Source organism: Aethalodelphis obliquidens, unplaced genomic scaffold (assembly GCF_003676395.1).
Source record: "Aethalodelphis obliquidens isolate GAN/ISIS:26980383/991018 unplaced genomic scaffold, ASM367639v1 scaffold20, whole genome shotgun sequence".
Classification (NCBI taxonomy): domain Eukaryota; kingdom Metazoa; phylum Chordata; class Mammalia; order Artiodactyla; family Delphinidae; genus Aethalodelphis; species Aethalodelphis obliquidens.
The window spans coordinates 19160248-19188093 of record NW_020837964.1 but is presented as its reverse complement, the minus strand read 5'-3'; the positions used below and the strand labels follow the sequence as shown (position 1 = coordinate 19188093).

General features: G+C 58.9%; 6 protein-coding genes, 1 long non-coding RNA gene and 1 other non-coding gene across 16 annotated transcripts in view; 5 read left to right on the top strand and 3 right to left on the bottom strand.

Moving 5' to 3' along the window:
* Positions 1-4645, top strand: part of PHAF1 (phagophore assembly factor 1) — a 28274-nt gene extending 23629 nt beyond the window's left edge. For all 3 annotated transcript variants that reach the window (XM_027119640.1, XM_027119639.1, XM_027119641.1), the window contains 6 exons: positions 653-735; positions 1143-1186; positions 1562-1605; positions 1758-1816; positions 2441-2513; positions 3156-4645. In XM_027119640.1, coding sequence (XP_026975441.1) covers positions 653-735; positions 1143-1186; positions 1562-1605; positions 1758-1816; positions 2441-2513; positions 3156-3242 — 390 coding nt within the window. In that variant the 3' untranslated portion in view covers positions 3243-4645. The remainder of the gene's footprint in view (positions 1-652; positions 736-1142; positions 1187-1561; positions 1606-1757; positions 1817-2440; positions 2514-3155) is intronic.
* LOC113627404 (U6 spliceosomal RNA) lies at positions 216-322 on the bottom strand. The gene has a single exon (XR_003435526.1). It is a non-coding gene; the product is annotated as a U6 spliceosomal RNA (small nuclear RNA).
* On the bottom strand, positions 4607-7170 carry B3GNT9 (UDP-GlcNAc:betaGal beta-1,3-N-acetylglucosaminyltransferase 9). Its single transcript, XM_027119642.1, has 2 exons — positions 7047-7170; positions 4607-6709 (listed from the first exon to the last, which is right to left on the bottom strand). The coding sequence occupies exon 2, from the start codon at positions 6681-6683 to the stop codon at positions 5475-5477; it is 1209 nt and encodes a 402-aa protein (XP_026975443.1). The 5' UTR covers positions 6684-6709; positions 7047-7170; the 3' UTR covers positions 4607-5474.
* Positions 7171-7701: 531 nt separating this feature from the next.
* LOC113627219 (uncharacterized) lies at positions 7702-10437 on the top strand. The gene is made up of 3 exons (XR_003435470.1): positions 7702-7782; positions 7914-8591; positions 10329-10437. It is a non-coding gene; the product is annotated as an uncharacterized LOC113627219 (long non-coding RNA).
* Positions 9396-15254, bottom strand: TRADD (TNFRSF1A associated via death domain). Of its 2 annotated transcripts, none has more exons than XM_027119643.1 (5): positions 14645-15254; positions 11810-11968; positions 10644-10921; positions 10362-10566; positions 9396-10223 (listed from the first exon to the last, which is right to left on the bottom strand). In XM_027119643.1, exons 2-5 carry the CDS (start codon positions 11958-11960, stop codon positions 9913-9915), a joined length of 945 nt encoding a protein of 314 aa, XP_026975444.1. In that variant the 5' UTR covers positions 11961-11968; positions 14645-15254; the 3' UTR covers positions 9396-9912. The 2 variants fall into 2 exon arrangements, with proteins under 2 accessions (XP_026975444.1, XP_026975445.1); XM_027119644.1 differs by lacking the exon at positions 14645-15254 and adding an exon at positions 14442-14499.
* FBXL8 (F-box and leucine rich repeat protein 8) lies at positions 14068-18429 on the top strand. The gene is made up of 3 exons (XM_027119637.1): positions 14068-14660; positions 16195-16371; positions 17105-18429. Exons 1-3 carry the CDS (start codon positions 14353-14355, stop codon positions 18075-18077), a joined length of 1458 nt encoding a protein of 485 aa, XP_026975438.1. The 5' UTR covers positions 14068-14352; the 3' UTR covers positions 18078-18429.
* A 515-nt stretch (positions 18430-18944) lies between these two features.
* HSF4 (heat shock transcription factor 4) lies at positions 18945-23787 on the top strand. Of its 2 annotated transcripts, none has more exons than XM_027119652.1 (13): positions 18945-19148; positions 19781-19889; positions 19979-20106; positions 20198-20322; positions 20589-20664; positions 20807-20871; positions 21397-21493; positions 21717-21870; positions 22096-22219; positions 22730-22835; positions 22934-22999; positions 23127-23196; positions 23471-23787. In XM_027119652.1, exons 1-13 carry the CDS (start codon positions 19026-19028, stop codon positions 23620-23622), a joined length of 1395 nt encoding a protein of 464 aa, XP_026975453.1. In that variant the 5' UTR covers positions 18945-19025; the 3' UTR covers positions 23623-23787. The 2 variants fall into 2 exon arrangements, with proteins under 2 accessions (XP_026975453.1, XP_026975452.1); XM_027119651.1 differs by having other exon boundaries at positions 18953-19148; positions 21743-21870; positions 21992-22219.
* Positions 23788-24393: 606 nt separating this feature from the next.
* On the top strand, positions 24394-27833 carry NOL3 (nucleolar protein 3). 5 transcript variants are annotated; one of them, XM_027119645.1, is made up of 5 exons: positions 24527-24777; positions 24939-25053; positions 26817-27119; positions 27270-27593; positions 27687-27833. In XM_027119645.1, exons 3-5 carry the CDS (start codon positions 26825-26827, stop codon positions 27692-27694), a joined length of 627 nt encoding a protein of 208 aa, XP_026975446.1. In that variant the 5' UTR covers positions 24527-24777; positions 24939-25053; positions 26817-26824; the 3' UTR covers positions 27695-27833. The 5 variants fall into 5 exon arrangements, with proteins under 5 accessions (XP_026975451.1, XP_026975450.1, XP_026975449.1 ...); XM_027119646.1 differs by lacking the exon at positions 24527-24777 and adding an exon at positions 24818-24838; XM_027119650.1 differs by lacking the exons at positions 24527-24777; positions 24939-25053 and adding an exon at positions 24394-24511.
* Positions 27834-27846: the final 13 nt, after the last annotated feature.

The following is a 27846-nucleotide window of genomic DNA, read 5'->3' as shown; positions in this document are numbered from 1 at the left end:
TTTTTTTGCGGTACGCGGGCCTCTCACTGTTGTGGCCTCTCCTGTTGTGGAGCACAGGCTCCAGACGCACAGGCTCAGCGGCCATGGCTCACAGTCCCAGCCGCTCCGCGGCATGTGGGATCTTCCCGGACCGGGTCATGAACCCGTGTCCCCTGCATTGGCAGGCGGACTCTCAACCACTGCGCCACCAGGGAAGCCCTTTTTAACATCTTTTAAAAAATATGGAACACTTTACGAATTTGCATGTCATCCTTGTGCAAGGGCCATGCTAATCTTCTCTGTATCGTTCCAACTTTAGTATATGTGCTGCTGAAGCAAGCACTCGGTTACATTTTTTATCAGGTGTTTTTGGTCAGGAAAGATATCCCTGACCGTGTTTGAGTTCCCAAGCAGTGGGAGCTGTAGTCCCTTGTGCCTTTTGGGCCTACTGGTATAAGGTTTGGAATGACGAGGCCTGTAGATGGTTCGGTGTATGTCGTCATCCCTTCGCACTCAGCCTCAGCTGTCCCCTTGATTGTTATTTGGGAGAAAGCTGTTCCCCAAGGGCATCCCCATTGTGGAGTGGGTGTCTCTAAGTTGGACATGCCCTCGAAAGCCCCCTGCCCTGCCTCAGTAACTTTCCCCACTTGGGCATCCTTGTTTTCTATCCCAGGACATCCTCTTTGATGCGAATACACACAAAGTGAAGAAATTTGTCCTACACACCAATTACCCTGGACATTATAATTTTAATATGTGAGTATACCTGTACCTGCCCCTCCAGGAAAGAGAGCTTGTGGCTTTGATGTTTGCTATTTCCTGGAAAGCAAACATTTCCTGAGTGTTGGCTCTGTTCCTGGTATAGTACCCATTTCCTTATATCTCTCCATTTATGCCCATTTTACAAATAGGGAAATAGATTCAGAAAGCTTGGCCTCTTATCTGAGGTGATAGGGTCTTCAGAGCCCCCAAGCTGTGCCCTTTTTGGTTTGACTCCAGTGCCCAGATCTGGCCTCTCCCAGGGAACACTGTGTCAGGCCCAGAGCCAGGGCTTTGGGCAAGTGTGCTTGATCCTGTTTTTCCTGGGGTGCAGAGTTGAGATGTGGGGGTGGTCAAGGCCTCCCAAGGGGTTCAGCCTTTACCCATCTGCCTTCTTTCTCTAGTTATCACCGCTGTGAGTTCAAGATCCCACTAACCGTAAAGAGAGGTGAGTAGTCAGTGTCCTCAGGGTAAGGAAAGGATTTTAGAATCAATCTCTCATGATGAGAAGAGATTGATCCACGCAGAGAGGGTGGCAGTGGTTGGGTTTGTGGCGTCTTTGCCCACCTGCTCCTGCCCATAGCCTCAGCTCCTCTGGGTTGGGCTCTGTGTTCTGGGGGCCACAGTGTTCTTCGTCTGTAGTCTCCTGGAGGCCCTCAAGGTCTTATCCTGTGACCATGGGATTGCTGGTTTCCAAACTTCAATCCCAGTGCATAGGGTGGCTAGGGCTGGGGTCACAGGTGGGCTGAGACATCTACCTGAGCAGGTGTGGAACTGAATCCGGGCCAGGCCAGATACCAACCACCCTGTGTTGTCTTTTCAGAAAACACAGATGGTCAGACAGAAACATGCACGACCTACAGCAAGGTAAGCTCCTATTTTCCCACCTGATGCAGTCTGAAAATGAGGTAGGCATGAGTCTGCCAGCAGTCTGGGTTCCCATGTCCTTTGGGCCAGCCATTTGTCACGGGTAGGGTCGGGTCCCTGCTAATCCCCTATCACCCGCATCCCTCTTACAGTGGGACAACATCCAGGACCTCCTGGGCCACCCTGTGGAGAAGCCTGTTGTCCTGCACAGGTGAGCGGGAGGTTGCTGCCTCTGATCACCCCATCCGGGTCCTCACAGCCCAGAAGGCCCAGGGAGCCCTAGCAGTGGGTATGGCTTAATGACAGAAACGACAAACTTCTGATGTTGCCACAAACATGCTTCCTGCTGCAACCCTGCGTGTTAGGACTAGGCCAGCTGTTCTGCATGTTTACTCACACCAGAGAGGCTGCCCCTTGGGATAGCTCCCCCCTCTCCCACCTATCTCCAGGTATGGGAACCTTTTTGCCTCTAGTTATTCAGAAAGGGAGGCAGTTTTGACTAGCTGTCCTGGGCCCCCTTTTCCCTATCAAAGCTGCAACCTGCTTTAGTTCACAGCCCAATACCTGGTTGCATCCTGCCTGACGTTCCCTCTCCCTCCTGACTTTGCACCACTCCAGTCCAACTGCATGTTAACTTTCTGTGCCAGCTGGACTATGTAGGATTTGGTGCTTGAATGAGGCCCATCACTATGCCTAGGACCTCAAGGGCCTGTGTGGGAAACACTCACAGCCATGAGGGACCACTGGCTAATAGCCCCCATCCCAAAAGGAACTGGATGCCCTGCCTGGCCTTGGCCTCTGTCTGCCCCTCTAACTGTGGCTTCCCCGGCCTCAGGTCCTCCTCCCCAAACAACACCAACCCATTTGGCTCCACGTTCTGCTTTGGTCTTCAGCGGATGATCTTTGAGGTAAGCCCTGGGGGTTGAGTGGCCGGTGGTCATGGCGAGGACAGGCAAGTGATTGAGAGGGAGATTGGGGAGGGCCTGAGGGCCCTGCTGGGCAGGTTAATCCAACAAGATGAGAGGAAATGGGGATACCACATTTATATTTGAAAATGTGAGTACAATAGGAAAGGTAACCACAGAGCAAGTGGGGCTCAGTCCGGGTGTGTTGGGGGCCTTTAAATGCCATGTGAATGAACGTGCTGTGGGATGAGTGGCTATAGAGGCCCCACTGGCTTGGGAGAAGAATGGGCTGCCCCTGTTTTCCCATCTGGATGCCATACCTTCAGCAGACCTCTAGCAGTTCCAGAAGGACTGGACAAATGGGTGTGGTGAAGTTTATATATCCCAGAGAAACAGGCAGACACAGGAGCAGAGATGACCCCCTTAGCATGAGTTGGGGGGTGTTGAGGGGTCAGTCCAGCCCCGTGTGCAGGTGGGTTGCACACACAACCTCCAGCCCCTGTGCATAGGAGCTGCCTCAAGTCCCTTCTCTTCAGTCACAGCACAGGACTGATGCCACTGCCGGTTTTTGTGGGTCTGATTGCCTGCTCTGCTTACATCCCTTCAACTCCTCCCCCTTGATTCGCTGTCCTCTTCTCATAACAGGTCATGCAGAACAACCACATTGCCTCAGTGACCCTTTATGGCCCCCCCAGGCCTGGTGCCCACCTGAGAACCGCGGAACTCCCCTAGGAACATCACCACCCATGCCCCTCTGCCCCATGGAACTGTGTATCGCATCCTGTTCAGCAGGCCACCCTGTGGGTTTTCTTGGACACCTTGCCAGTGTGGAAGGGCTGTTGTGATATTTTGAGGTGGGGCTCAGGCTGGGTGCTCTGCCATGGGGTGAGAGGCCCAAATATTCTTCTGTGCGATCTCAGCCTGCTGGTGCCAACAGGGGACACAGACTGCAAAGAGAAGCACAAACTCTGAGCCTTGATACCTGGACCCAGGAGCTCTCGACTAACGTGTAAGGAGACAGGGTTCTGTCTCCCCTGTCCCTGACACATTGGGAAAACTTGGGGCTCTTTCTCTGGCTGAGGACACAGGCACCCAGACAAGGACAGGGTCCTGCCTTTGGCCCAACATTGCCACATGACCCTTAAGGCAAGCAGGTAGCATGTCCGTAGTACTTGGTTGCAACTTTTGCACTACATCCACTTTAGTTACTTGATGAGCTGGCTGTGGCCAAGGTGGCCCACTTGCCCTTCCCTGTTTCTTTCTTGCACGTGCTCCCTGCCAGGCCCAGTAGGCACACCCAACTGGTTGAAACACAACTTTCTACCATCAAGGTACGTGCCCAGGCCTGGTTCCCACCCCTCTTGGAGCCAGCCTTCAAGGCCGCCTGTTCCCCTACTCTGCCCCAACCTGGCTGGCAGGGCTGCATGTTTCCATCCTGTTTGCCTCTTTGTTTTAATGCCAAAGTTTTAGCCAAAGACATCTTCCTTCTTTTTTTGTGTTTCAGCATTCTGTTCTGCACTGTGGGCTTGGCCCCCCTGCCTCAGCTCTGGGCAGTGTCCCTTGGCCGGGCCCATTCGCGGCTCAAGGCCCCTGGGGCTCATGGAGGGCTGGGCTGCTCAGTCTCTTCGTGGGACTTGCTAAGGAAAGTAGCATATGTGCTTTAAAAATATTAATCCTTTTGAAAAGAATTGAGAAGAGAAATGTATAATTTTATCCCATTTTTAATATTTTGGTCTAGCAACTTGTGATACATAGATGACAATTTTGTGAGTTTTTCAAATGTGTGTACAGATTTTTGTAAATATGACTCTTTTGTAATTAACTCATGTACAGCCTCATCCTGTATAGTTTAACAATGAATGTGCAGGGGACCTGCCCTGGGCGCCTGTGTGGTGCCTGGGCCTACAGCCAGGCTTGTGTGGCGTTCCCATGACTTTGTGACTGGTGTCTTCCCGTGTGGACTGTGGCCTGGCCAGAGACTCTCACACATCCCACTGTGGGGCAGCCAGGACTGTTCCCATCTTCCTAGCATGGGGGAACCTTCCTCATGCCCTGCCCATACCCCTCCTCCAATAAAGACCTATGCCCTCCACGACAGCTCCCCATGTGCTGTTGCTGGGATGTTTATACTAAAATGAGCGTGGAGGCGTTGATTTTTTTGAGAAAGGGGGTGGTTGAAGAATATGGGGAAACTTACAGCTGGAGGAGTCCTCTTAGAAAAAGGTTCCTTGGCTCCTCTGAAGGGGGTAGCACAGGCTCCAGTGAGAGAATGGCACAGTTGTGTGGGTGTAGGTGGGTAGCTGGATATGGGGGAAGACTAGGTAGGACAATGCGCTCAGTCCCTGTGTGTCTCCATCCCTAATGTTCCAGCTAGCCCAGGGCTCAGGAGGGCTTGGCCCCAGGAAAGCAGATCTAAAGACCTAGACGTGGCTAAGAATGCAGTTTGAAGGGGCAAATAGGAAGCAAAACGCCTACTTTCAGATTGAGTTGTGGCAGAATGGCTGCCGGTTCCATGAGGACTGAGGCCAGGCCCCTACCCATCCCTGTGGGGTCCAGCCTTGAGAAAGATCTGCATTTGTTGGCCTCACTCTAGGGGTTCCAAACTAAGAAGTATTGTCAGATTCCATGAGCCTCTGCCACCCCCACCCCGACCCACATCCCTACTAGGAGGACCAAGCACGTTCACCTGCTTGTCAAAGAGCCTGGTTCTCCACCACCTCAGCCCTGGCTGTCTCAAAGGGCCACCATTAGATTGGTTCCAGATCACCTCCCAATAGGGTGTGTCAGCAGGAACCAACCTCAATCTTCACTCCCTGGGACCTTCTGGAGGAAGACACCTGGATGCCCCTTTCTGGGGAAGAACCACATACACAGCACTAATCCGCCTGGGAAACCTACCCTTCAAGCTACCTCCCACTTACCTCCTGGGTCTGAATGAGGGGGGCTTAGAGCTGTGACAGGTGGCTAGGGGCCCCACTGGAAGGGACCCGCAGCGACAGGCCATGGACGCGCACAGGCTGGCCCGTGTGGCCGGTGCAGCAAGTGCCACATAAGCCATATGTCAGCAGCCGAGAGCCCGTGCACTACAACCAGCTCGCGGTAAAAGCAGGGGTCGAAGGTGCGGAGGTGCGGAGCGGCTGAAGGTCGAGGGATGCCAAAGGTGCGGAAAGCAGGGTGAGGCTCAGGCGTGAGACGCAGGCGCTGTAGACACATGCCCAAAAAGACGTCGTCAATGGGGAAAAGCTCAACCTGCGCGCAGGCACCGGCCAGGCGGCGCAGCGTGGCCCCCGAGAGAACGAAGCCGCCACCGCCTGCGTAGGCCGGGTAGGCGGGCAGGCCGTACACAGCCTCAGGGATGTAGTACTTGCTGGCCCGCACGCGGATTGGCCGCGCCTGCACTATCACGTCACCTGCAAGCAGGTCCTGCTCCGGGTCCCTTGGTGCCAGGAACTCCAGCAGGTTTCCCACGTGCACAAACACGTCGGCGTCGCCCTTAAAGACGAAGCGCACGTCGGGGCAGTAGGCGGAGGCCCAGGCCAGAAAATGGATCTCCTTGAGCGTTAGGTTGAAGAAAGTGTCGTCGAAGGCCCAGAGCAGGATGTCCGCGTACGCACGGCTCTCAGCACGCAGCAGGGCGCTCCAGTGCGTTCTAGTGCCCGCCCCCTCCGCGTCTGCCCCGTCTGTGCCCGCGCCCCGGGGCACGCCCAGCAAAAACACCCGGCGCACTAGCGCCCCCTGCACGCGACCCTCAGCCCCCCACGTCTGGCGCACTGCTTGGCGCCGCTCGAAGTCCGCAGCCACCGACTTGACGGCGATGAGCAGGTCGGGTCCGCCGGGGGGTGCGCCATTTCCTCGGCACTTGTGCGGCTGGTTAATGAGGAGAGGGAAGCGCCGCTGGTCCTTGGCTCGAAGATAGCGGCCAAAGTCAAAAGGTCCCGTGGGCGTGGGCGGCTCCGGCGTATCCTCTTCGTAGGCCGGCGGGGCTGCGCCCGCGTCCGGCGCCTGAAACACACGGAGCCCCGGGGTGGGCCCCGGCGCCGCCCTCCCTTGAGCTCGCGGCGCGTTCGTCGTCGGGGCCGCGCCATCGCGCTGCGCATAGAGCAGGAGGCCGAGGGCGGCGCCGAGGAGCAGCGTGAGCGACGCTTCTCCGCGTAGGCGCAGCCTCCGCCTCATGTCCGCCTGGCAGGCGCCCGCGGCCCCTGCGGAGAGACTCAGTCAGGGGCTCAAGACAAGGAAGCCAGCAGCCGGCAGGGGCTCCGGCCCCGCCCTCCCCGGGGGTAGGGCGCGGGAGGCCACACGCCTGGGGTCTCCAGCTGCCGGCTGTTCATCCCCCTCCGTTGTCCTCCTACTTTGGGCCCTGACCCCCCACCGGGATGGGCACCCTGAAAGGGCAAGAAGTTCCTCCTAATAGCCGACCCCCACCCTCTCAGCTCCGGCCTAGCACGGTGCCCCAGAGCCAGATCAGGGAGACGCGGAGACTCGGCCCCACCCTCTTCCCGCGTTGAGGCTGAATCCCTTCTCCTCATCCCTACCCACCACGGAGGTCCTTGGGATCCTGATACACGTTCGGCCCTTGGGAGCGGCGTGGCCCCGGATGCCGGGGCCTCCGGGGCTCAGCGCGGGGTCCCAAGGGCGGCCATGGACGGGGCCTGGGCCAAATGCAACGTTGGCAGGAAGGGGGGCCGGGGCCGCTGCCACGTGACCCTACAGCTGTGTGCGCCCGGACATCTGGAGCTCAGTCAGCTCCGCCCTGGCGCTGCCGGAGCGCTGTCTCCGAGTGGAGACTAATCTCTGAGAGGGATCCTCACGGTCAGCTCTCTCTGGGAAGCTCAAAGAGGTGAGTTCTGGTCTCCGTGCAGGCTCAGACTTCCCAATTCTGCCTTTCCGGGGGACGGGAAGAAGCACTAACCTTTCTGGTTAGTTTCCCTACCCCTGCCTCTCCGGAGCAGAAAGGGCCTGGGCTGGGCAGGAGCCCCAGCGCAGGAGGGCTTGGCATCGACCCCTCCCAGGCCATCCTTGGAAGTGCCTCTCCTCAGCTTTCCAGGAGCCCTGGTTCCGCAAGACAGGGTCCAAAAAGTGCCCCGGATACATGGCTGCCTCCTTTCTCCTGACTCTGCCATGCCCGCCAGCAGACACACCACGCACACAAGGACCAACAAAACTGCGTGTGCAATTCTCACAACCCTGGCAGCAGCTGTCATTGATTATGCCCAGATGGGGACGCTGCCCCTCAGGGAGTTAAGTGACTTGCCCAGGATCGTACAGGCAGAAGGTAAGAGCACTGTCCCAGATCTTCTGGAATTCAGTCCAAGACTCTTTCCTCTGTCCTCCCTTGCCCCTCTCCCTATCCATCCACTTGGATGCAGGAGAGGGGGGCCAACCCTGTCTGCTTTAACTTCACAGGTGAGCACTTCAGTCTGTCTCTCCAGAGGCAGTTCTGAGTTCTTTAGTCCCTAGTGCCCCAGGCCATCATCACCTCCTGCAGGAAGAAATAACCAAGCCTGGGCCCACTGCAGGCCAGGTAGGGCTGGCAGGGATTGGTTTAGCTTGGGGGACTCCTGAAGTAGACCAGTGAGCAAAGGGTTTGATGTGGACACAGGCGGGCAGAGAGGCGCTCTGGAGATTGGGGCCCAGGCCTTGCCCAGCTCTGGCTGCCACCTCTCTCTTCCTGGAACTCAGAGCCTCCAGGTCCCAGCCATGCAGTGGGGCCTGGAGTAGACAACACCCACCCCCCCCCCCCCCGCCCCACCCAAGAGTTTATGAGGGCAGACTGTGAGAACCAGCACTGCTACCCAGTGCCATCCTCTTTCCAGTGGCTGTGACTGCGCCTTCTGACTTCTTCCCACCAATATTCTCCCTTACAAAATAAACCCTCCGACCTGAGCCTCACTCTCCCGGTCACAGACTTCTCAGGAGTCCTCTACTCCGGCTGTCTCTGCTGCCTCACCTCCCATCTCTCCTGTGTTCTGGTTTCAGGCTGTCCACACCATGTCCCAGAAACAGCCCCCACCTAGTAACCTTTTCCCCGACTCCAGTGGACACTCCGCAGCTTTGACAGATTTGCAGCCTCCATCACAGCAGGTGGGTATTCCCCTGGCTTCCAAATCTGGTTTTCCTCCTTCCAATTTGGGTTGCTCTTTTTTCTGGTTGGTGACCTTCAGGACCTCCCCCTGGGCCATCCCACCCACTCCCACCTGTACATTTCTGAATCCTGGGCCTCGACACTCTCCTGAACTCAAAACTATAGATCCAGCTATCCTTGGACTCTCTCCCTGGATGTTCTACAGGAACATCATGCCCAACTTGTCCCAAACAGAGCAAGCACTTCACCTCCCCCAGGGCCCCTATCTCAGCAGGCAGCTCCACCTTCCCTCCAACTGGCAAAGGCAGAAACTCTGGAGTCCTCTCCCACCTCCCTCATTCAGTGTCACCAGGCCTGTTGTCCTTTGTCCTAACTCAATGTTCATCCCTTCCCTCCATCTCTGCTGCTAACTGCCCCAGCCTGGGGCACTGTCTTTTCTCTCTCTCTGCATCCTCACCAGCCTCCCAGCCTTAACTGCCAAAACCTTTTAAAGGCCTCTCACTAGCCTCCAGATAAAATCCAAACTCTGTAAATTGGCTTATCTGACCCCACGTTCTCTGCCTCCCCCACTCACCAATGGGTCTCTGCAAATCCACCCACCCCTAGATCCAGCCACTCTAAACCTTCTGTTCTAAATCCCTTCCTCTCACCTTCCTCAAGACCTCACCTGAGGCTGACCATGCCCAGAATATTGCCCTTCTCTCATTCCACCACCCACAACATTCACAGTCATTTCTCTCCCAGGAAGCCTAACCCCTAACCTGGGTTAGGCCCCTGCTCAGTTGCTCCCACAACTCCTTGTATTTTTCACATCAAAAAACTGGTAGTATTTTATTACTGTTTCTTAATATTCAGAGTCTCAGACTGAGTGTGAACTGGGGACAGGCAGGATTCGTGTGTTTTGTTCACCACGGTATTTGCAGCACCCAGGATGATGCCTAGGATACAGCAGGTCCTTAATGAATTATATTGAATTAATGAATAGTAATGAATTGTTCTATGAATGAAGAGGTAAGGTCTGGCTGAAAGCCCCTCTTCTGCGGTGGGAAAAGGTGAGGTCGACCTTTTGCAGCAGGTCACCCATACGCTCTGTCTCTATCCTAGTATCTAGAACAGAACCCCCAGTGGCACCCCAGCAGACACTGTGGGTGCTTGTCTGACTCCTGGAGAGGGCAGCCATATCTGGTTGTAAGTATGGCGTCAGAGTCCCGTGGGTGGACAGGAGGTCAGCAGTAGCATTAGAAGGGACCCTACAGTCACGCAGGTGCTCCAAACCCTGGCTGGGCAACTGGCCGACTGACCCTTTCTCTGGTACCCAGGCTAGGCCAGGCCGCCATGGGGATTTGCGAGGCCCAGCAAGTCCTCTGCCAGGCTGGTGAGTTCGTTCTCCTCGAGCGCCTCCACCAGGCGCTGCAGCGTGGCGCGGCGGCCCTCGGCCTGCACGAAGCGCCGCAGCAGCTGGAAGGCCTGCTCATACAGCCCTTCACGCTCGTATTCATAGGCCAGTGAGTCAAGCGCCGGGTCCCGCAATGCACGACAGCCGCGCTGCAAGGAGCGCCCCACCTTGCGCCACTTGAGGCCCACTGAGCGCGCGAACGTCTGTTGGTCCTGCAGGCTCAGCGGCCGGTTCACTGCAGGGGAAGTGGGAAGCGGAGTGAGCTCGGGACACCCTTCCATTTCCGCCCCGCGACTATCCCGCGCAGACCTCACCCCTCCCCAAACTCCATCCTCCCGAGGATGCTGCCTCTGCTTCTCTCCGGGAGTCTCACCTACGGGCTGACCATGGAACAGAAAAGTCTGGCCAGACGGCGGCGGCGGCGGCGGCGGTGGCTTCTCCTCCGACGGAGAGGGTGCCAGAGACTGCGAGGGGGCCGGAGCGCCCTCCACGTCGCCCCCTTGGCCCCCCGAGCCGCACGTCAGATTCCTGAGCGCATCCTCCAACTCTGTTAGTTCCTCATCCCGGAGCCGGTCGGGCTAGGGAGGGGAGTGCGGCGTCGGTGGGGGTCTTAGCCGCGAATCCCCACCCCACCCTGGCCCCAGCCCGGCCGCACCTTCTGGGCGAAGATGCAATTCAAACAGCGCTCCTCGTCGGTCAGCAAGGCATCTAGCTGCTCCGCGCCGGCGCGCAGCTCCAGTTGCAGCGGCACGGAGTGCAGGGTCAGCTCCGCCGCCAAGCACCCTTGCAGCGCGGCGCGCAGTGCCCCCTCGCGGTAGGTGCGGAGGAAGCGGCCGCAGGCCTGGCGCCCGCTGAAACGCAACTGCACGATCAGCTGCGGATCGCTGCGGTGGATCTTGAGCATCTGCAGCACGTCGGGGCTCCCGCCACTCTCTGCGAAGGCAGGCAGTCAGGTGGCATGTGGTCCCCCTGCGGGGCCATTCTCCAAGAGGCCGGAGGACGGATGAAGCCCCAGGTAAGACGCCCTCCCCATCCCCAGACCTAGGGGCGCGGCTATACGCCAGAGCTCCCAGCTGGGAAGCAAATTGGGATGCAAACAGCAACAACCCAGAATAAAGGCCAGGACCTATCACAGGGAGCACCCTAGGATGGAGTGTGTGCTACTCTATCCCCAATCCTGAAGCCCCAAATGAGGGTGGGCAAAAAGGACATGCAAGAGACTTTGCAGGGTAGAAAGGGGCATTTGCCCTGGGCAGCCAAGCCCTCTGGGTAGGTGGCTGGCGGAACAGGGGGCGAGAGGTCTCAGGTTTTCGGCCTCCTAGTGTGGCTCCCCCTGCCCTGGAAGGAGAGAGGCTCTCGTCGCTCTGAGGCCGGAGCCAGATCCCCCTATTGGCTTCAACCTCCAGTGGCCTCTGCCCTGAGATGGGAAAAGGGGACCCGAAAGGTAGGTACTGGGGAGGGGGTCTTGGGCAAGGAGTGCTGCAGTGAGAGAGGAAAAGAAGAGAGAGGCGCGATTAGTAGACAGCAGTGAGCGGGCTGATCCGGGGAGTGGGGGGCATGGAGCAGGGGCACGTTAGTGCACACATAGATCATACAGAGACACAAGAGACACAAGTCTACACCCGAGGGCACACATGCATACACAGAGAAGACAGACCCTACACAACCAGGCGTCCTCCTCCGCCCTTCCCTAACGAATCTTTTCCTTAAAGTGGTGGTTAAGCGCAGGCCCACAGAGTTGAAGAGGTGAGGTCTCAGTCCCTGGCCCCGCCCACAACCCAGGCCGGCCTTTCCTCTCCAAGTGCCCGCCCACTCACGCACCTGCCAGGGCAGTCCGCAGAGCCCTGTACACCGCCACTTTCTGTTGCGGGTGAGCGTAGGCATCCGACAAGACCACCTTGTCCAGCGAGGACTCCACAAATAGGTAGGCACTGCCCACCCACTCCTCGAGCCCATTTGGCCCAGCCGCCATCTTGCCTCCTGGGGACAGAGATACGCATTCAGATCACCCCAACCCAGCTCTGGAGACAACTGTCCAGTCCCACGTGGCCGAGCTGTCCCCTCAGCTGACATCCAGCCGTCCCCACCCAGCTGGCATACTTATGAGGGTAAGTTCATCATCCCACAGGCAGCCCCTTGTGCTTCTGGCTCTGCACAGCCCAGCCCAAACCAGCCCAGCCCAGCCAAGGTTTTCAGTGAGGACTGTCTCTCCACTGTCTTCTCAGAGAAAGAGCCCAGGGTCACAGGGATGGAAGAGGAGAGGGACAATGTTGCAGCAGAAACAACAAGTTCTGCTCCCTCCTCAGGCCAGGGTGTCTCTCTCTCTTTTTTTTTTTTTTTTTTTTTCCATTTGCGGTACGCGGGCCTCTCACTGTTGTGGCCCCTCCCCTCGCGGAGCACAGGCTCCGGACGCGCAGGCCCAGCAGCCATGGCCCACGGGCCCAGCCGCTCTGCGGCATGCGGGATCCTCCCGAACCGGGGCACGAGCCCGCGTCCCCTGCATTGGCAGGCGGACCCCCAACCACTGCGCCACCAGGGAAGCCCGAGTGTCTCTCTTTTCAAAGCTGACTGGAGACATCCTTATCCTGGATGGTGCCCATGCCCCACAGCACAACCAGACCCATGTGCTGGTATGGTATGCCCTCAGCTTAAATTTGAGCTCCCAGGATCCCTGTGGGACCACAGCCCCCACTTAGATTTTCTGACCTGAATTCCTACTATATCTCCAGGCTTCACTTCAAAGGACACCTGTAGTTTGCGCCTGCCCAGATTCCCTCCCGCAATCCTGACTGACCTCTGGGGCCTTCCCTCTTCCCTTGTCTCAATCCACATGCCTGTTGGAAGGGCTAACTCCACTCCCTAGCTCCAGGCCTGGGCAAGTGAAACAGGCCTAGCCAATCTGCATATTCCATTCGCCTTCCTGAAATGATTTGTTCAGAGTTGGGCATAGGATTCAAGTTGGACCAATCAAAATCAACCTGCAAATTTGGCTGGATCAATAGGAAAGAGGCATAAGTTTCCCTTCCTATCTTGAAGCTGAGCGAGAAGGAAGGGTAGTTCTCCTCTGCCACTGCTTGGGAAGAGCCTGACTGAGAATGAAACTGGCGCAGGAGGCTACAGAGCCAAGAGATGAAGAAGTGCACTCCTAGCCACACTGTGTCCCATCTTGGACTTTTCCATTATGTGAACTAAATCATTTCTGTTTATTCTGTGTTTCAGATCTGCCCCCAGACCCTAACGTGAGAGCCAAAGCTGGGACAGTACCTGGGAAGGGGCGCTCCAGCATCACCCAGACCTGGCAAGAAAAATGATACTTGATAACCCTACCCTGCGTCTGAGCACAGGGATGTACCTTTTGAGCACCCCCCCATAATCTTTTTTTTTTTTCCCCCCCATAATCTTTTGGTAGAAGACATATTAATACTTGTGTGTTTACCCAAAACCATAGTCTGGAAATTAACAGGAAGTTACCATTGTTTACCTCTGTTGGGGAAGGGGGAGACTTGGCGTGATTTTTATTTTCACTGTATTTAGCAATATTCTACTTTATGTAAACCCCGTAGATGCAGTCCCGCCCGAAGGGGTGGGTAAGTAAGGGTGGTAGTCTCCCCAGCAGGCCTACCTGCGGGACATTGAAAACCTGGAGGAGGGGGGAAGCTCCCTCACACTCACTACGACTGGACAAATGGGAGAAGTCAAACAGAAGTCAAACAGGCCTGCCAGGCTAAAGGTCGAGAAGGACAGACAACCTTTGAGAAGCGGCCGGGGCCCTTGGCTCGTTTCGCGCCCTTGGGAACTCCTTTCTACGTGTCCTTCCAAAGAAGCCCCTCCTCGGGAAGCCCCGCGCCCCACCCACCCAGAGTCCGCCTCTCTGCGGGCGGGGCCGGGCTGGGTTCCAGGAACTCTTAGCTGGGTACCGACTCAAGAAAATATGCCCCTATGACCGGGAGCCAGCCGGTGCAGCGTTCTATTAACACGGCCTAACAGTCCCCGGGTAGCCCCACCTCTGGCCGGGTGGACGGTGACGGCCTGCTGGCGGGCGTGGCCCCTCAAGGACTGACAGGCTGAGAGTCCCAGCATCCTACTCAGCTGGGCCGCTCCCGAGCTCTCGAGGGGAGCTCCCCGGCCTCCCTCGTTCTGGAGTTCTGCTCTTGCTACTGGCCGGGGAGGGCAAAGGGTTTCTGCTCAAATATCTGTTCAGAAACAGCCCCACCCCGTCCTCTCACCCACAGGGTCCTGCCGCCCCTTGAAATCCCCTAACTGGGACAAGGAACTTTCGGGGACCAAGGTCCGTACCCTCTCTCCCTCCTCCCACGGAAACAGCCCAATAGGCCACCACCACCACCTGACCCGAGCAGCCGCGGATGACAACCGCGCCGCGCCCATGCTTCCGAGCCAGGATCCACCTCGGCTCCTGCCGGCACTGGGAAGCCCACCCACCCTCTGCACTAACCTGGCCGCCTCGGCTCGTCCCGGATTCCCACGCCCGCCCGGCTCCACTGGATTCGCGCTGCTTCCGGGTGTGCGCGGAGCGCAGGGGCGGCGCCCCAGTGCGAGCCGCCCCTTCTGTCCCGGCGTCCCGCCCCTCGGGCTCCCCGCGGTTCCTTCCCACCGCTGTCCTCCGCCGCCAGTCCCCAGTCTCTGGGCAAAACCCACCTGGTCCGCTGAGCAGGTAAGAAACTGGCGCCTGAGGTTAAACAGCAGGGAGAACAGCCTGCGGCAAGGGACTTCGAGGACTTGTGGTTCTTACGAGGCCGGAGGGCCCCAGGGTGAGAGCTGCTCCTCTTCCTCCAGCGGGCAACGGATGGATCAACAAGGAGGTGCCCCTTGAGGACCAGACGTTTCTGGTGCCTTCTGTGTGGTAGAGCTCGAAGATCTCTGATCTCTGATACTCCCTGACACTCTGAACGGGGTGCCGGTGGGTCCCAAGTTCAGGCCTGGTGGAGGGTATCAGAAGCCCCAGGATACGCGAGGCGCAAATTCCAGCAGGGTCCGTTAGCCTAGAAAATAGAAAACTGGCCAGTGGCGTGAAACGTTGGGTACGAAAACCTTTAAGGACCTTAAACTAAAATTGGCAACTTCAAAGAGGACGCACATTTTCCAACAAAGACAGCGCTCTCTCTGAGGTGGGTCTGCCGAATTCCAGCTGAACCTAAGCCGCCCAACGGGAGCCTGGGCTGCTTGGGGTTCAGGATCGGAACTTGAACCCATGGTTCCTCAGGTCCCAGAAACCCAAGACTTTCTCCGCCCCGCCGGCCTTCTCTTGGAAGCTCTCGGGACACCTCCCCCTGCGAGGTGGACGAAAGAGCCTCCCTTCTCTGGGCGGATTCGGTTGTGCCCCACCCGCGTCCCTGCTTTCTGATTGGCTTGTGGTCTCTGCCAATTAAAAGTTTTCCCTAATGCTCCCGCCCTATTAACCCTATCGTTACTCTCTAGTGACTGGTGGGGGCTAGGTCCGGGTTTCTCAACTTGGGACCTGTAGAATCCACCGGCGCTTGTTGAAATTCAGATTCCTGGGCCCTACTCTTTTCGGAGAGCCTAACTTAGTAGGTGGGGCCGTGGAATCTGTAGTGTGAACAAGTGTCCAAGTGATTCTGATGCCCCGCGCCCTTCGAGAATGCCTCATTTCAATGGTCCTCGGTGCTTGGGCTTAGTCCTCCCCTAGTACTCAGGGTCGAAATTGGGAGGCAAGCAGTTCAGTGACCCCTGTGAGACTAGTCTGGGCCCTCTGAGCTGGGGGGAGGACGTGGTTGTCTGGAGTCAGAGCCTGTGCATCCGCCTTCCAACTTGCTCAGAGAAAACTTTGGTAACTAGAAGAAAGATCCCATAGCATCATCCCAAATCCGGTATTCGGCTTTATCAACGTGGTGCACCGGTCGTGGTTGAGTTCTTTCTAATATAGCATAAAACGTGGATTTGCTCAACAAGTGAGAACGTAGTTTAAAGGAGAATCAGAGATACTCGGCATCCAGGGCAGACTTCATGGGTCTGAGACCTGTGCACTGCACAGGGCCCCAGGCTTGGTTTAATAACTTGGTTAAATGCTCTGCTGTCACTGTCTTGAAACCCTTAATAATGTTTTGAACAAAGAGACCCACATTTTCATTTTGCACTGGGCTCTGCAAATTACATAGCAGCTCCTGGGCCACAAGCATTTCTACACGTAGGCTCCAGGTGTTTCCCTCAACACTTTGGCCTTCCTGCAGCGGAACCCCCACCCTGCTCCCGGCCATGGCGGAGCCTGGAGAACAACTGCCGGAGGAGGTGCTGGCACTCATTTTCCGTCACCTGCCCCTGCGGGACCGCGCCGCTGCCGCGAGGGTTTGCAGAGCTTGGGCTGCCGCTGCCACCTGCAGCACTGTGTGGCACAACACGAACATCAGGTGAGCAGGCTCCTCCCCCTCCCGCCTTCTCCCTGGCTCGGTGGAGTCAGGGCTTGGGGAGATACAGTGACTCTCCCCATATTAAAAAGCGTAATCAGGACTTCCAGCGGTCCAGTGGTTGACTGGGCATTTCCAATTCAGGGGGCGTGAGTTCGATCCCTGGTCAGGGAACTAAGATTCCACATGCACGGGCCCCCCCCCAAAGTGTAATAATTTCTAACATTTATTGGCCACCAACTGTGTACCAACCATTGTTCTAAGTGCCTTACACATATTAATTGATTTAATCCTCACTAAAACTTTATGTGGTAGATAGGTGGTATTATTATCTCCGTTGCACAGATAGAAAATTGAGGCAGAGAGATTTAATCACTTCCTTACTCAGCTGAGAAGTAGCAGAGGCAAATGTGAACCTGGCAATCCAGAGGCCACGCCCCCCCCCTCCTTAAAGACCGCTGAGAAAGCCCTGTTCTTAAAATATCATTGGCTCTCCGTGGCAAGGTTTCAACCAGCGGCAGATGCATCTGAAGTCTTCTAAATGGATAGGATGGGAGTTCCCTTCTAGCATCACCTTGGAGCGACCAGGCATGGTCGGGACAGGGAGGTATGTGGGGAGGGGGCAGGAAGTGGGGATGGTAGCTGGAACCCAGGCTGAGGGGTGGGTTAGAGGCCTCTCTCCAGGTCGCGGGGACTCGGCCGGCTGATGCCTTTTCTCCACCACTCTACCCCCAAGTTGCGACTGTGAGCTAGAAGGCATGCAGCCGCAGTACCTGTCCGCTTGCCTGGACCACGTTCAGAATCTACGTCTGGAATTTGTGCCGTCCAGGGAGCCGAGCCGCCTGGCGGCCATAGAGTTGCTGACCGCACTGGCTGGCCGTAACCCCGAGCTGCGAGGCCTGTGCCTGGAGTGCCGCGGAGAAAAGCGGCTCTTCGACTCGGGTCGCGACGTCCTGGACGCCGTGCACGCCCTCTGTAGGGCCGCCCGCGCGCTGCGCCACCTCGACCTAAGGCGCTTGCCCTTCACACTGGACGACGCGCTGGTGCTGCAGGTGGCACACGGCTGCCCGGAGCTCTGCAGCCTTTTCCTGGATAACAGTACGCTGGTGGGCAGCGTGGGGCCAGGCTCCGTGCTGGAGCTACTAGAGGCCTGCCCCTGCCTGCGCGCCCTCGGCCTGCACCTGGCCAGCCTGTCGCGCACCGCGCTCGAGGCACTGGCGGCGCCAGACCGCGCACCTTTTGAGCTCCTGGCCCTGCGGTGCGCATGTCCCGAAGACGCACGCGCGTCGCCCCTGCCTAATGAAGCCTGGGCCGAGCTGAGCCGCCGCCACCCTGGACTGGCCGTAGAGCTGGAGCTGGAGCCGGCTCTGCCTGCCGAGAGCGTGACACGCGTCCTGCAGCCTGCTGTGCCCGTGGCTGCGCTGCGCCTCAGCCTCTCTGGGGACACCGTAGGCCCGGTGCGCTTCGCAGCGCGCCACTACGCCGCAACCTTGCGCGCGCTCGAGGTGCGCGCTGCCGCCTCTGCCGAGCTGGACGCCGCGCTGGAGGAGCTGGCAGAGCGCTGCGTGGGCCTGCGCGAAGTGCACTGCTTCTGCGTGGTGCGACCCTCCGTGCTGCATGCCTTCCGCACGCACTGCCCGCGCCTGCGCAGCTACACGCTCAAGCTGACGCGGGAGCCGCATCCCTGGCGGCCCACGCTTGTGGCGTGAGGCGACAAACCCTCTTTCCCCTCCCTGCGGACGTGTGGCCTCTGAGATGCTGCGTGGGTTTGCCCCGGGGCGCGTCAGCTGCTAGTCCGCTCCTTTAGGACTCTGTTGTCTCTTGTCCCTCTCGAGAATTGGGGGCTGTGGGATGGCGTCAGTACCAGCCCGGAGCAACCTGAGTCCACTCGTTGCTGTCAACATCTGCAGACACCCACTGTCCCCGCCATACGGGGATCACCCTCCTCCAACCCCAGTCCTCTGCAAACGTTGCTCGGCGGCCCCGGCGTGGGAGGAGGGAGGGCACTGGTTCAGAGCATGCCTCAGGGTTGAGTGTGAAATAAATCAAGCAGCATCTCTACGTCCTGTGAAAGGCCGGGTCCGCTCTGAAGGGTGAGGGAGGAGAACCAGCAGATGCCGGAGGAGGGGTCCGGGCAGGGGTGGGAGAGTTCGAGACCTCACGGTTTACTTCCACTGGTGCGGCTGCGGGGGTCAGTGTCGGGGCACTCGCATCTTCCGAATGACAACGCCCCAGGGTTCGGCGGGAGGGGGCCAGCTTCTCCTTCCCCCACCCTCCCGCTCTCAAGCTCGCTCCTTTCTGCCCCTCTAACCGAGGCTTCACTATGCCCACGCCATCGCCTTATAGGACTTTCCCAGCCCACACCACGCTGTGTACGCTGGATTCTCCCGAAGAACAAAGGAGGAAACAGCGGGCCTGAGAGAGGGGTGGGACTCGAACGCAGGTCTACTTCCCTACCGCACCCCGCCCCCACGCACATACTGCCAGTGCTGAGGCCGCGGTCAGAGCCCCGCCCCGCTGGTTCGCACGTGGCCCCCACCTGACCCGGCGCCGGGAGGCGGAGTAGGGCGGAGCGGGCGGCAAACGCAGCACTTTCCGCGGCTTTGACAAGCCAGCGGCGGCCGGGCCCAAGCGTTAAACGGGGCCGGGACTGCGCCATGCAGGAAGCGCCAGCCGCGCTGCCCACGGAGCCGGGCCCTAGTCCCGTGCCAGCCTTCCTTGGCAAGCTGTGGGCGCTGGTGGGCGACCCGGGCACCGACCACCTGATCCGCTGGAGCCCGGTGAGGGCTGGGGCCTTTCGACTTCCTCAGTGGTCCCCGGGATTCCTCCACGTCAGTGAACGTCCACGCTCACCCTGTCCCTGCCTGGGACGGGGCTGAGGGTCCCTTGATTCAGCCGTCCAGGGTATGCGACGGCTTGGAGGGGGTATTCGAGATGGAGGTGAGGCGACTTCCTCCGGGCAGAGGACAGGGTAGGAGACTTCTGGAGGAGACCTAGAACCCGAAGGATCTTCCAGGTCATTTAGTTCCCACCCTGCCCATCAGACAGATTGGAACACAGAGAGGCCAGGAGAAGGGAAGGGCTGGGCCTGGTTCTAGCTCAGAGTCACATCGCGGGTCTGGGAGCCGTCCGGGGCTGGAACCCAGGTTTGCCCTCTGCTCTTACTTTCAGAGAACCGAGTACGGAGTCTGGGTGGGCTGAGATAGAGATTGTGGTCGCCCCAGGCTAGGCCAGAGCTGGTTCTGGCCTGGCCTCGTCCCACGTCCCCACGAATGGTAGCCTCGGTCCCCAGAGTGAGTGCGAGTGTGTATGCGCGCGCGCCAGAGCGCTGGCTTCGCCGTGGGCGGGCACCGCTCACGGTGTCGTCTGGTCTCCGCCCGCACGGTGGGTGGGCGGGCGGCGTTCTCCACAGAGCGGGACCAGTTTCCTCGTCAGCGACCAGAGCCGCTTTGCCAAGGAAGTGCTGCCCCAGTACTTCAAGCACAGCAACATGGCGAGCTTTGTGCGGCAACTCAACATGTGTGAGTCCCTAGGGCCGGGCGGGACGCGGGCGTGGGTGACTTGGTGCGGGGGGGCGGGGCAATTTACGCCCCCACGCCCTACTCCCTAGACGGTTTTCGGAAGGTGGTGAGCATCGAGCAGGGTGGCCTGCTGAGGCCGGAACGGGACCACGTCGAGTTCCAGCACCCGAGCTTCGTGCGCGGCCGAGAGCAATTACTGGAACGCGTGCGGCGTAAGGTGGGGGCGGCCTGCAGGAACCAGCAAACCGGGGTGGAGGTGGGACAGCTGTCTCCTGCGACTCTGACTTGAGGGTGCCTCCCACCTGCAGGTGCCTGCGCTGCGCGGCGACGACGGCCGCTGGCGCCCTGAGGACCTGGGCCGGCTTCTGGGCGAGGTGCAGGCTTTTCGGGGAGTGCAGGAGAGCACCGAGGCGCGGCTGCGGGAGCTCAGGCAGTGCGGGGGAGGGGGCGGAGGAGGATGGGGAGGGGGAAGGGAGGGTCTGGGCGAGGGGGCACTGGCTTCCAAGCGTTTCTAGGCAGCTCCTTCCTCTCTCATGCCTTGGCGCCTCCATCGAGACCAATGGGCCGAGCTGAGGAAGTCTGTTGTCTATGGACGGGTGATCATCCGAGTGGGCGCCGGTTCAGGCCTGCCATTCTGTGGGGGGAGGTGACCGGGCGAACTCTCAGATGCCTCAGCACCCCCCCACGCCTTTCCCCCAGGCAGAACGAGATCTTGTGGAGGGAGGTGGTGACGCTGCGGCAGAGCCACGGTCAGCAGCACCGGGTCATTGGCAAGGTGTTCCTCTCCCCCCACCCCACTTCTCTCTGTCACTCCTCAACGTACCACCCGCCCCCCAGTCCTGGAAGCCACCTGGAGTGCCTCGTTAGGGTGGGAGGCAAGGTCCAAAGTATGAGTTAACCCTTTGCTTTCTCTTCAGCTGATCCAGTGCCTCTTTGGGCCACTTCAGGCGGGGTCCAGCAGCGCAGGAACTAAGAGAAAGCTGTGAGTGAGAAACCCAGGGACGCCCCCACCCCTTCCAGGACCCTCACAGAAACCCAGGCAGGACTCCTTCTCCTCCAGAAGCCCCTTCACCTGGAATCCTCATTCTTTTCCCCTGCATTACAGTCTTCCTCACCCAATGGCCATCCCCCCAAGGGCCCCCTTCCAGGGCTTTCCCCCTCTACCCCCAACTCTACCACCAAAACCCCCACTCTCAGACCCCTCAGTTCCAGGACCTTAACCCCATATTTCCACCCCATCATCCCCTTACCCCTCACCCCAAAGCATCCCAACAGTAGAGGGTCTGGGTCTCAAACCACACTCCCTCCCTCCCTTCTCTACCCCCAAAGGGCCCCCATCTCTGGGGGGAGCCCCTTCTGCCTCTAGCATGTGACTGATGCCCTGGCAACAGGCCTCAGCTCTGCTGACTTGGCTGCTGGGGCCTGTGGGAGGGAGGTGGTGCAGGCTGAGGGGCATGGGAGATGAACCTACCCAGCCCCCTGCCTGTGCCCTGGCCACCCTGCACAGGTCCCTGATGCTGGATGAGGGGTGCCCAACACCAGCCAAATTCAACGCCTGCCCCCTACCTGGTGCCCTCCTGCAGGACCCCTACTTTATCCAATCGGTAGGTTTTTGCTTCTCTCTTCCCTAGAGCACAGCTTGGTTTATGGAGAGCCTGTTCCCTTTCCACATTCCCCAAAAAGAAGAGAAGATGGAGGCCAGCTTTCCCTCCCACCAGACCCAGGCTCCCCAGCATGGGCCCAGCTTCCTCCCTCAAACCTTCCCCCTTAGATCTAGCCCATGTGGTACTGGCTGGGTTCTGGCTCACCCTGTGGCTTGAGGTGAAGGGTTGGGCCTCATCTTCTACTTACAGCCTCTCCCAGAGACCACCCTGGGCCTCAGCAGCTCTCACAGGGCCAGGGGCCCCATCATCTCTGACATTCCGGAAGACTCTCCATCCCCTGAAGGAACCAGGCTTTCTCCCTCCAGTGGTGGCAGGAGGTAAGAGGGACAGGGGCTGCCCTCTGGGGAGCCTGTGGCTGAGGGCCTGGCAGCCCAGATGGCTGTGGGGATGGGGGAGAGGGCAGTGCCAGGGTCTGGCTGAAGCTTTTCTCTGGTGCAGGGAGAAGGGCCTGGCACTGCTCAAAGAAGAGCCAGCCAGCCCAGGGGGGGAAGGCGAGGCCGGGCTGGCCCTGGCCCCAAACGAGTGTGACTTCTGCGTGACAGCACCCCCACCGCTGCCTGTGGCTGTGGTGCAGGCCATCCTGGAAGGGAAAGGGAGCCTTAGCCCCGAGGGGCCCAGGAGTGCCCAGCAGCCTGAACCAAGAGGCCCCAGGGAGGTTCCTGACAGGTGAGCAGAGAGACCATTTTTGACTGTAAGCCCTGTGGGCCACTTCTGCAGCTAGATCAGCACTAACTAGCCCCCAGACTTCCCAGCCTTCTCTGCCCCTTGGTGGCTGGCTGGTCGGTTGGGCACCACTGTCTCACCTGATTTCTCAGAGCTGCTCTAAGGAGTACCAGCTTCAGAGGCCCCTAGAAAGTGGAAACATGTCAGTGGTAGGGCTCAGGAATCTGCATTTTAAATGCAACCACTGGGGTGCTTGTAAAGATTGTAAAGTACGCAACAGTTTAAGAACCACTGATGTTGATAATTGCATAGGGAGGGGACACAACCCAAACCTCAGGCCAAAAGTAGGAGGCAGAGGCACTCTGTGTGCCCCTCTACGTGTGTGTGGGGGGATCGTCTTCCAGCATTTTCTATATGTTGTCAGATTTAGATCCTGATGTATTCAGGTTCCTTAGGAACCTAATGGGGGGTGGGGTTGGGCACTGCAGGCCAACGGCAGTTTTCTGTGCACAGGGGGCCTCTGGACCTGGAGAGAGGAGCCCGGAGCCCGGAGAGTCTGTTGCCTCCAATGCTGCTTCGGGCCCCCCCTGAAGGTGTGGAGCCTGCAGGGCCCCTAGATGTGAGTACACCTTCAGCAGGGCAGAGGCATGGGGCTTGGTGGGGTCCAGCTGCTTGTGCAGCCTGGGGAGGACACCACTGACCCAGACCTCCCCCTAGGTGCTGGGCACCAGCCTCCAGGGGCGGGAGTGGACTCTCATGGACTTAGACATGGAGCTGTCCCTGGTAAGATGGGGGTGGGGAGGGCAGGGGGTTCAGAGTTGTTCGGCCAAGCCCTTTGGTCCACAGCTGTTCTCCCTCAGCCAAAGCCCCAGCTCCCTCCCCAGCTGCTTCCTGGGGTTCTCTCATGCAGTTGCAGCCCTTGGTTCCAGAGAAGGGTGAGACTGAGCTGGCGGTCAAGGGGTTAAATTCTCCAGGGCCAGGTAATAATTGTGGTGACTTAGGACCTGGGGGAGGCCCATAGGGGCCTGAGCTACCACGATTGCGTGGGCGGGGCAGTTGGTGTTTTGGAGGGAAATCCCCGGAGGCAGGCTGCTCTGCAGAGTACTGCTTAAGCTGCTTGAGCCGCTGGAAGAGAGTGGGGGGTTGAGAGTGGATGTTTCATCCTAACCGGAGGGCAAGGCGAGTGAAGCTCTCCTTCCCTGAAGAAAGGAGGCGACCGTTTCTCCCCGCTGAGCACAGCCCCACTCCTCCTAGGGAAGGACTCCATGCTGGGGACACCACTCCTGCTGGATGTCCAAGCCGCTTTGGGAGGCCCAGCCCTCAGCCTGCCGGGAGCTTTAACCATTTACAGCGCCCCTGAGAGCCGCGCCTCCTACCTGAGCCCAGGGGCCAACCCCTCCCCCTGAGGGCCCCCTCCACTCTGAAACCAGCCTGGCTGAGGGGCGGGCTGGCCGGCAGCACGCCCGGCTCGGCTTCCTTGAGCCCCTGCTGGAGGCTGAGTGAAGCCCCTCCTACCTTGGCAGCCCCTCTCCAATACCGAGCCCTGCATAAAACTGCGTTTTTTTTCTGTGTTTCTGGTCTCTTTTCTCTACCGACCATGGAGCACAGAAGTCATGGGTGGGGGGCGACTTGGCATTCGTAGCAGCGTCCAGATCCTAGGGCTTTAATCGAGGAACCCTTGAAGGGTGGAGGTGCTTGGGGAGTCTGCCCCTAGTTCTCCTGCTTAGGCCCCATCCTCCGGGTCCGAATCCAGGGCTGGCGCGTGGCCACTGCGACCTCCGGGAAGCGGGGACTTTTGGGGTCACACCCAGCACCGCAGTGCATCCGTTCTGTGAGCCTGGGTAAGCTGGTCTCCTCTGAGCCTTGTCTGTGACAGGCAAAGATGGGTGTAAAACGCCGGGGTACTTGGGGCCGCGGGCTTAACTGTCCCCTCCCTGACTCATCCGGCGCGCCCGGGGTGAAGAGGGAAAGCAGACTACGTGTACGAGCCCAGGCGGTACGCGGCCTCTGCGGCCTGCCTCCCCGCGTCCCGGGAAGAATGGCCCCCTTTCCCCACCCCCTCCGTGTTCCCGGCAGCCCTGGCCGGCCCGCCCCCGCCGCAGCTGCTGCTTCCATCTCCACCGCGCCCGGCCCTTTCTGCCTCGTCATCTCCTCCCCAGCCAAGGCTCGACCAGTGAGTGGGGCCGCCGGGAGCGCACGGAGCGGGAGCTCCCCGGACCCCCGGCTGCGGTAGGGAAGAGAAACTGAGTTTGGGCAAAATCCGCGCCCCACCAAAACCAGCCGCACCCGAAGGAGGTCTGTGAGCCCCGCCCCTCGGCAGGACTCTAGCTCTGGGGCTGGGTGGAGGGGAGTTAAGGGTTCGCACGTGCGCAAAGGCTCCCGCAGTTTTCCACCACCTTCGCTCCCTAGCAAAAGGACGCGCGGGGAGCGAGGTGGGGAGGGCGACAGAGACCCCGTCCACGCCTCGTAACTGGAGCTGCCTGGTGCTCCGGGAAGGATCTGGGCTGTGAGCACTGAAGGAGATAACTTCGGTATTCACTTCCTAAGCATTGAGTTTCAGGGTGAGGACCCGTACCAGCTGGTGTCTCTGCACCCCAGACAGGACAGAGGACAGGACTCGGGGTAACGGAAGGAGGAGGCTAACATGAAAAGAACTTGGGGAGGCGTGAGAGAGAAGGAGGGGCCGGTCTAATCTTCCTCCTCCCTCTCTGCACCTGTACAGAGTGGATTCTGTCCTCCCTCCCTTCCTGCACTCGATTGGGGGGACAGGCTTGGGAAGCCTCAAGTGAAGAGGGCAGAGGAGCCACAGTACGCAGTGCAGTGATGTCAGCCTAGTGGTGAGGCTGTATGTTGTTCACTGGGGTACAGAGGAGAAGGAACCAGTCTGCTTGTGGGACACTCAGGCATTGGGGTGGATGAGGGGACATTTGAGTCTTGGAGGATGGATCCACAGCATGAAGGGAGGAAAGGGCATTCCAGGCCTAGGCAACAGCATCTGTGAAGTTTGGGAAGTGCCAGTACTGAGTGGTGGAGGGAAGTGGGGGAAAGCCTGGCTGTCCGGGGGGTGGGAAGTGAATAGATAGTCTGGATTCTCTCTGATAAGCTGTGGGGGTGTGGGGGACAGGTAGTTACGGCTGACATTTTGCTTGGCAGGAGACCTTGTAGTTCAGGCTGGAGCAAGTCAGATTCCACTTCTGCCACTCGATTTCTCTGTGCCTGTCCCCTTATCTGTAAAATGGGGACAAAAGCCCTACCCCAGAGAGTTGTCAAAGTCACTGTTCTGTGGGGGTGACGGAATAGGAGTGAGCGGTACTCAGAGACTGTTACAGGAGATGAGGTGACCATGGAGGGGTTGAGGGAGATGCTGATATCTCACTGAGAAGTGGAGGAGCAGCATTTGTCCCTGATGGGACATGAAGGGAGAGAGAGGGGTAAAGGGTAGTCCTGGTCTCTGCTCATGGCCTGGGGGAAGGGCTGACACTTCAGTATGGCTAGGAGGGGTGAAATGACCAGGGAGGCATAGCATGACACCAGGTAGTGAGACCTGGGAAGCAGGATGGGGGCTAGGACCAAATCCTAGACCTAGAACCAGGTAAGGAGGTAAAGGAGGGACCCCAAAGGGAGGACGAGATCCAGGAGGGTGTTTTGTGGACAAAGCCAAGGCCAGGGGAGATGGGCTGAGAGGGGGAGTGGTCCATGGCCTGACCTAATTGCCCTTAATGCCAGGGGCCTTGCTGCCTGGGTCAGGCCACCCAAGAGGAGATGGGCCATTGTCCTTGGTTGTCAATAAATGAACAAAGCAGATTAATGTCTGCCTAACACCTGCTGTTTGGAAGAGACAGCCTCTCAAAATGGGAGGATCTATGGAGGAAAACAGTGAAAATTCAATGTTTGCTGGTAGCTTTTGTGAGTTGGGCCCTGGGTACTTAAAGATGATGGCTGTAAATCATTCCCAGGGCAGCAGGGAGACAGTTTGGTCTCAGGTGATGTCGGGAGATCTTGGTCAGAGCTAAGACTCAAGAGAATTCAGGTATCCCTGCTCAGGTATTAGAACCAGGAGAGACCATGAGACCACTTTGGGGTTACAACATGGTGGTGGCATTGGTGAGGTGGTGCAGGGGCAGGGCCTGTCCTGGAAGGATGGACCTCAGGATAAGGGGCCTGGACTTCCTCCGGTGGGTGAGAGAAGCAGCGGAGGCTCTTAGCACTTCAGGATCTGGGAGTGGGGGGATTCGGGGCTCTGCAGGGTCTAGGATGGAAGTGAAAGGCTAGACTAAGTAAGTGGTGAGGTTGACAGAAATATTGGACAGAATGGGAAGAACTTGACTGCAAGCTGGGTGTGGGGGTATCAGGATCAGTTGTAGGTCTTTCTGCCTGTTAAGTTGGGGAAGCAGGTTGGGAAAGAGAAGTTAGTTTGGATAAACTGGGTCTGAATGGATCGCAGGATCTGCAGGTGGCAGGGGCTCAGGAGGGAGGACATGCTTGGGGAGAGCTGTCAGAGTAGAGACCCCAGTCACGGGTGTTCACTGGGGCCCTGGGAGAGAGGTCAAGGTCAGGGGAGCTCCGGCCCCCACTACCTCTCCCCCCACCTCCCATGCAGCCCCCACCATGGGCAACACGCAGGAGAGGCCATCAGAGACGATCGATCGCGAGCGGAAACGCCTGGTAGAGACGCTGCAGTCGGACTCGGGGCTGCTGCTGGATGCGCTGCTGGCACGGGGCGTGCTCACCGGGCCCGAATACGAGGCGTTGGACGCGCTGCCTGATGCCGAGCGCAGGGTACGTCGCCTGCTGCTGCTGGTGCAAAGCAAGGGCGAAGCCGCCTGCCAGGAGCTGCTGAGCTGCGCCCAGCGAACCGTGCGCGCGCCCGACCCCGCCTGGGACTGGCAGCACGTGGGCACGGGTGAGAGCGCGCGCGAGGGCGGGACCTAGGTCAGAGGAGGGGGCGTGGCGTGGGAGGAAGGAGTTGAGGTCTTCCCCAAAGACCCGCACGTGTGCAGGGGAAACCTCAGAGGGGTAAAATGAATCTGAGGCACTCCCACCTCCGCCGTAGGCTACCGAGAACGAAGCTACGACCCTCCATGCCCAGGCCACTGGACTCCTGAGGCAGCTGGCTCAGGGACCGCATGCCCCTGGCTGCCCAGAGCTTCAGATTGCGATGAGGCGCGGGGTCCTGAGGACTCCGAGGCAGCGCAATCCGGAACCCTCGAGGAAACTGAGCCAGAGCTGGAAGCTGAGACCTCTGAAGGGGCTGAGCCGGAGTTGGAACCCCAAATGGATCCTGAACCAGAGCCAGGGACGGAACCAGAGCCCGACCTGGAGCCGGAGCCCGACCTGGAGCCGGAGCCCGACCTAGAGGCTGGGGACGAATCTGAAGGTGTGAGGCCGACCAAACCTGGTGGGAGGGCGTGGCCTGGGGGGCGGAGGGGGGGGTCCACCTGACTGACCACACCCCTTCCGTCATCTCTAGATTCCTGAAAGCCTTAAAGCTGACAGGCCGCTCCTCGCCCTAGCAGGATGGGATCTAGGATCCTGCCCTGCCGGGGTCAGATGCCACGAAGCCTCCCTCTGTCCCAGTACCACTGAAAGTGAATAAACTCTGGAGGGTCAGCTTGGACTCTGTGATTCTG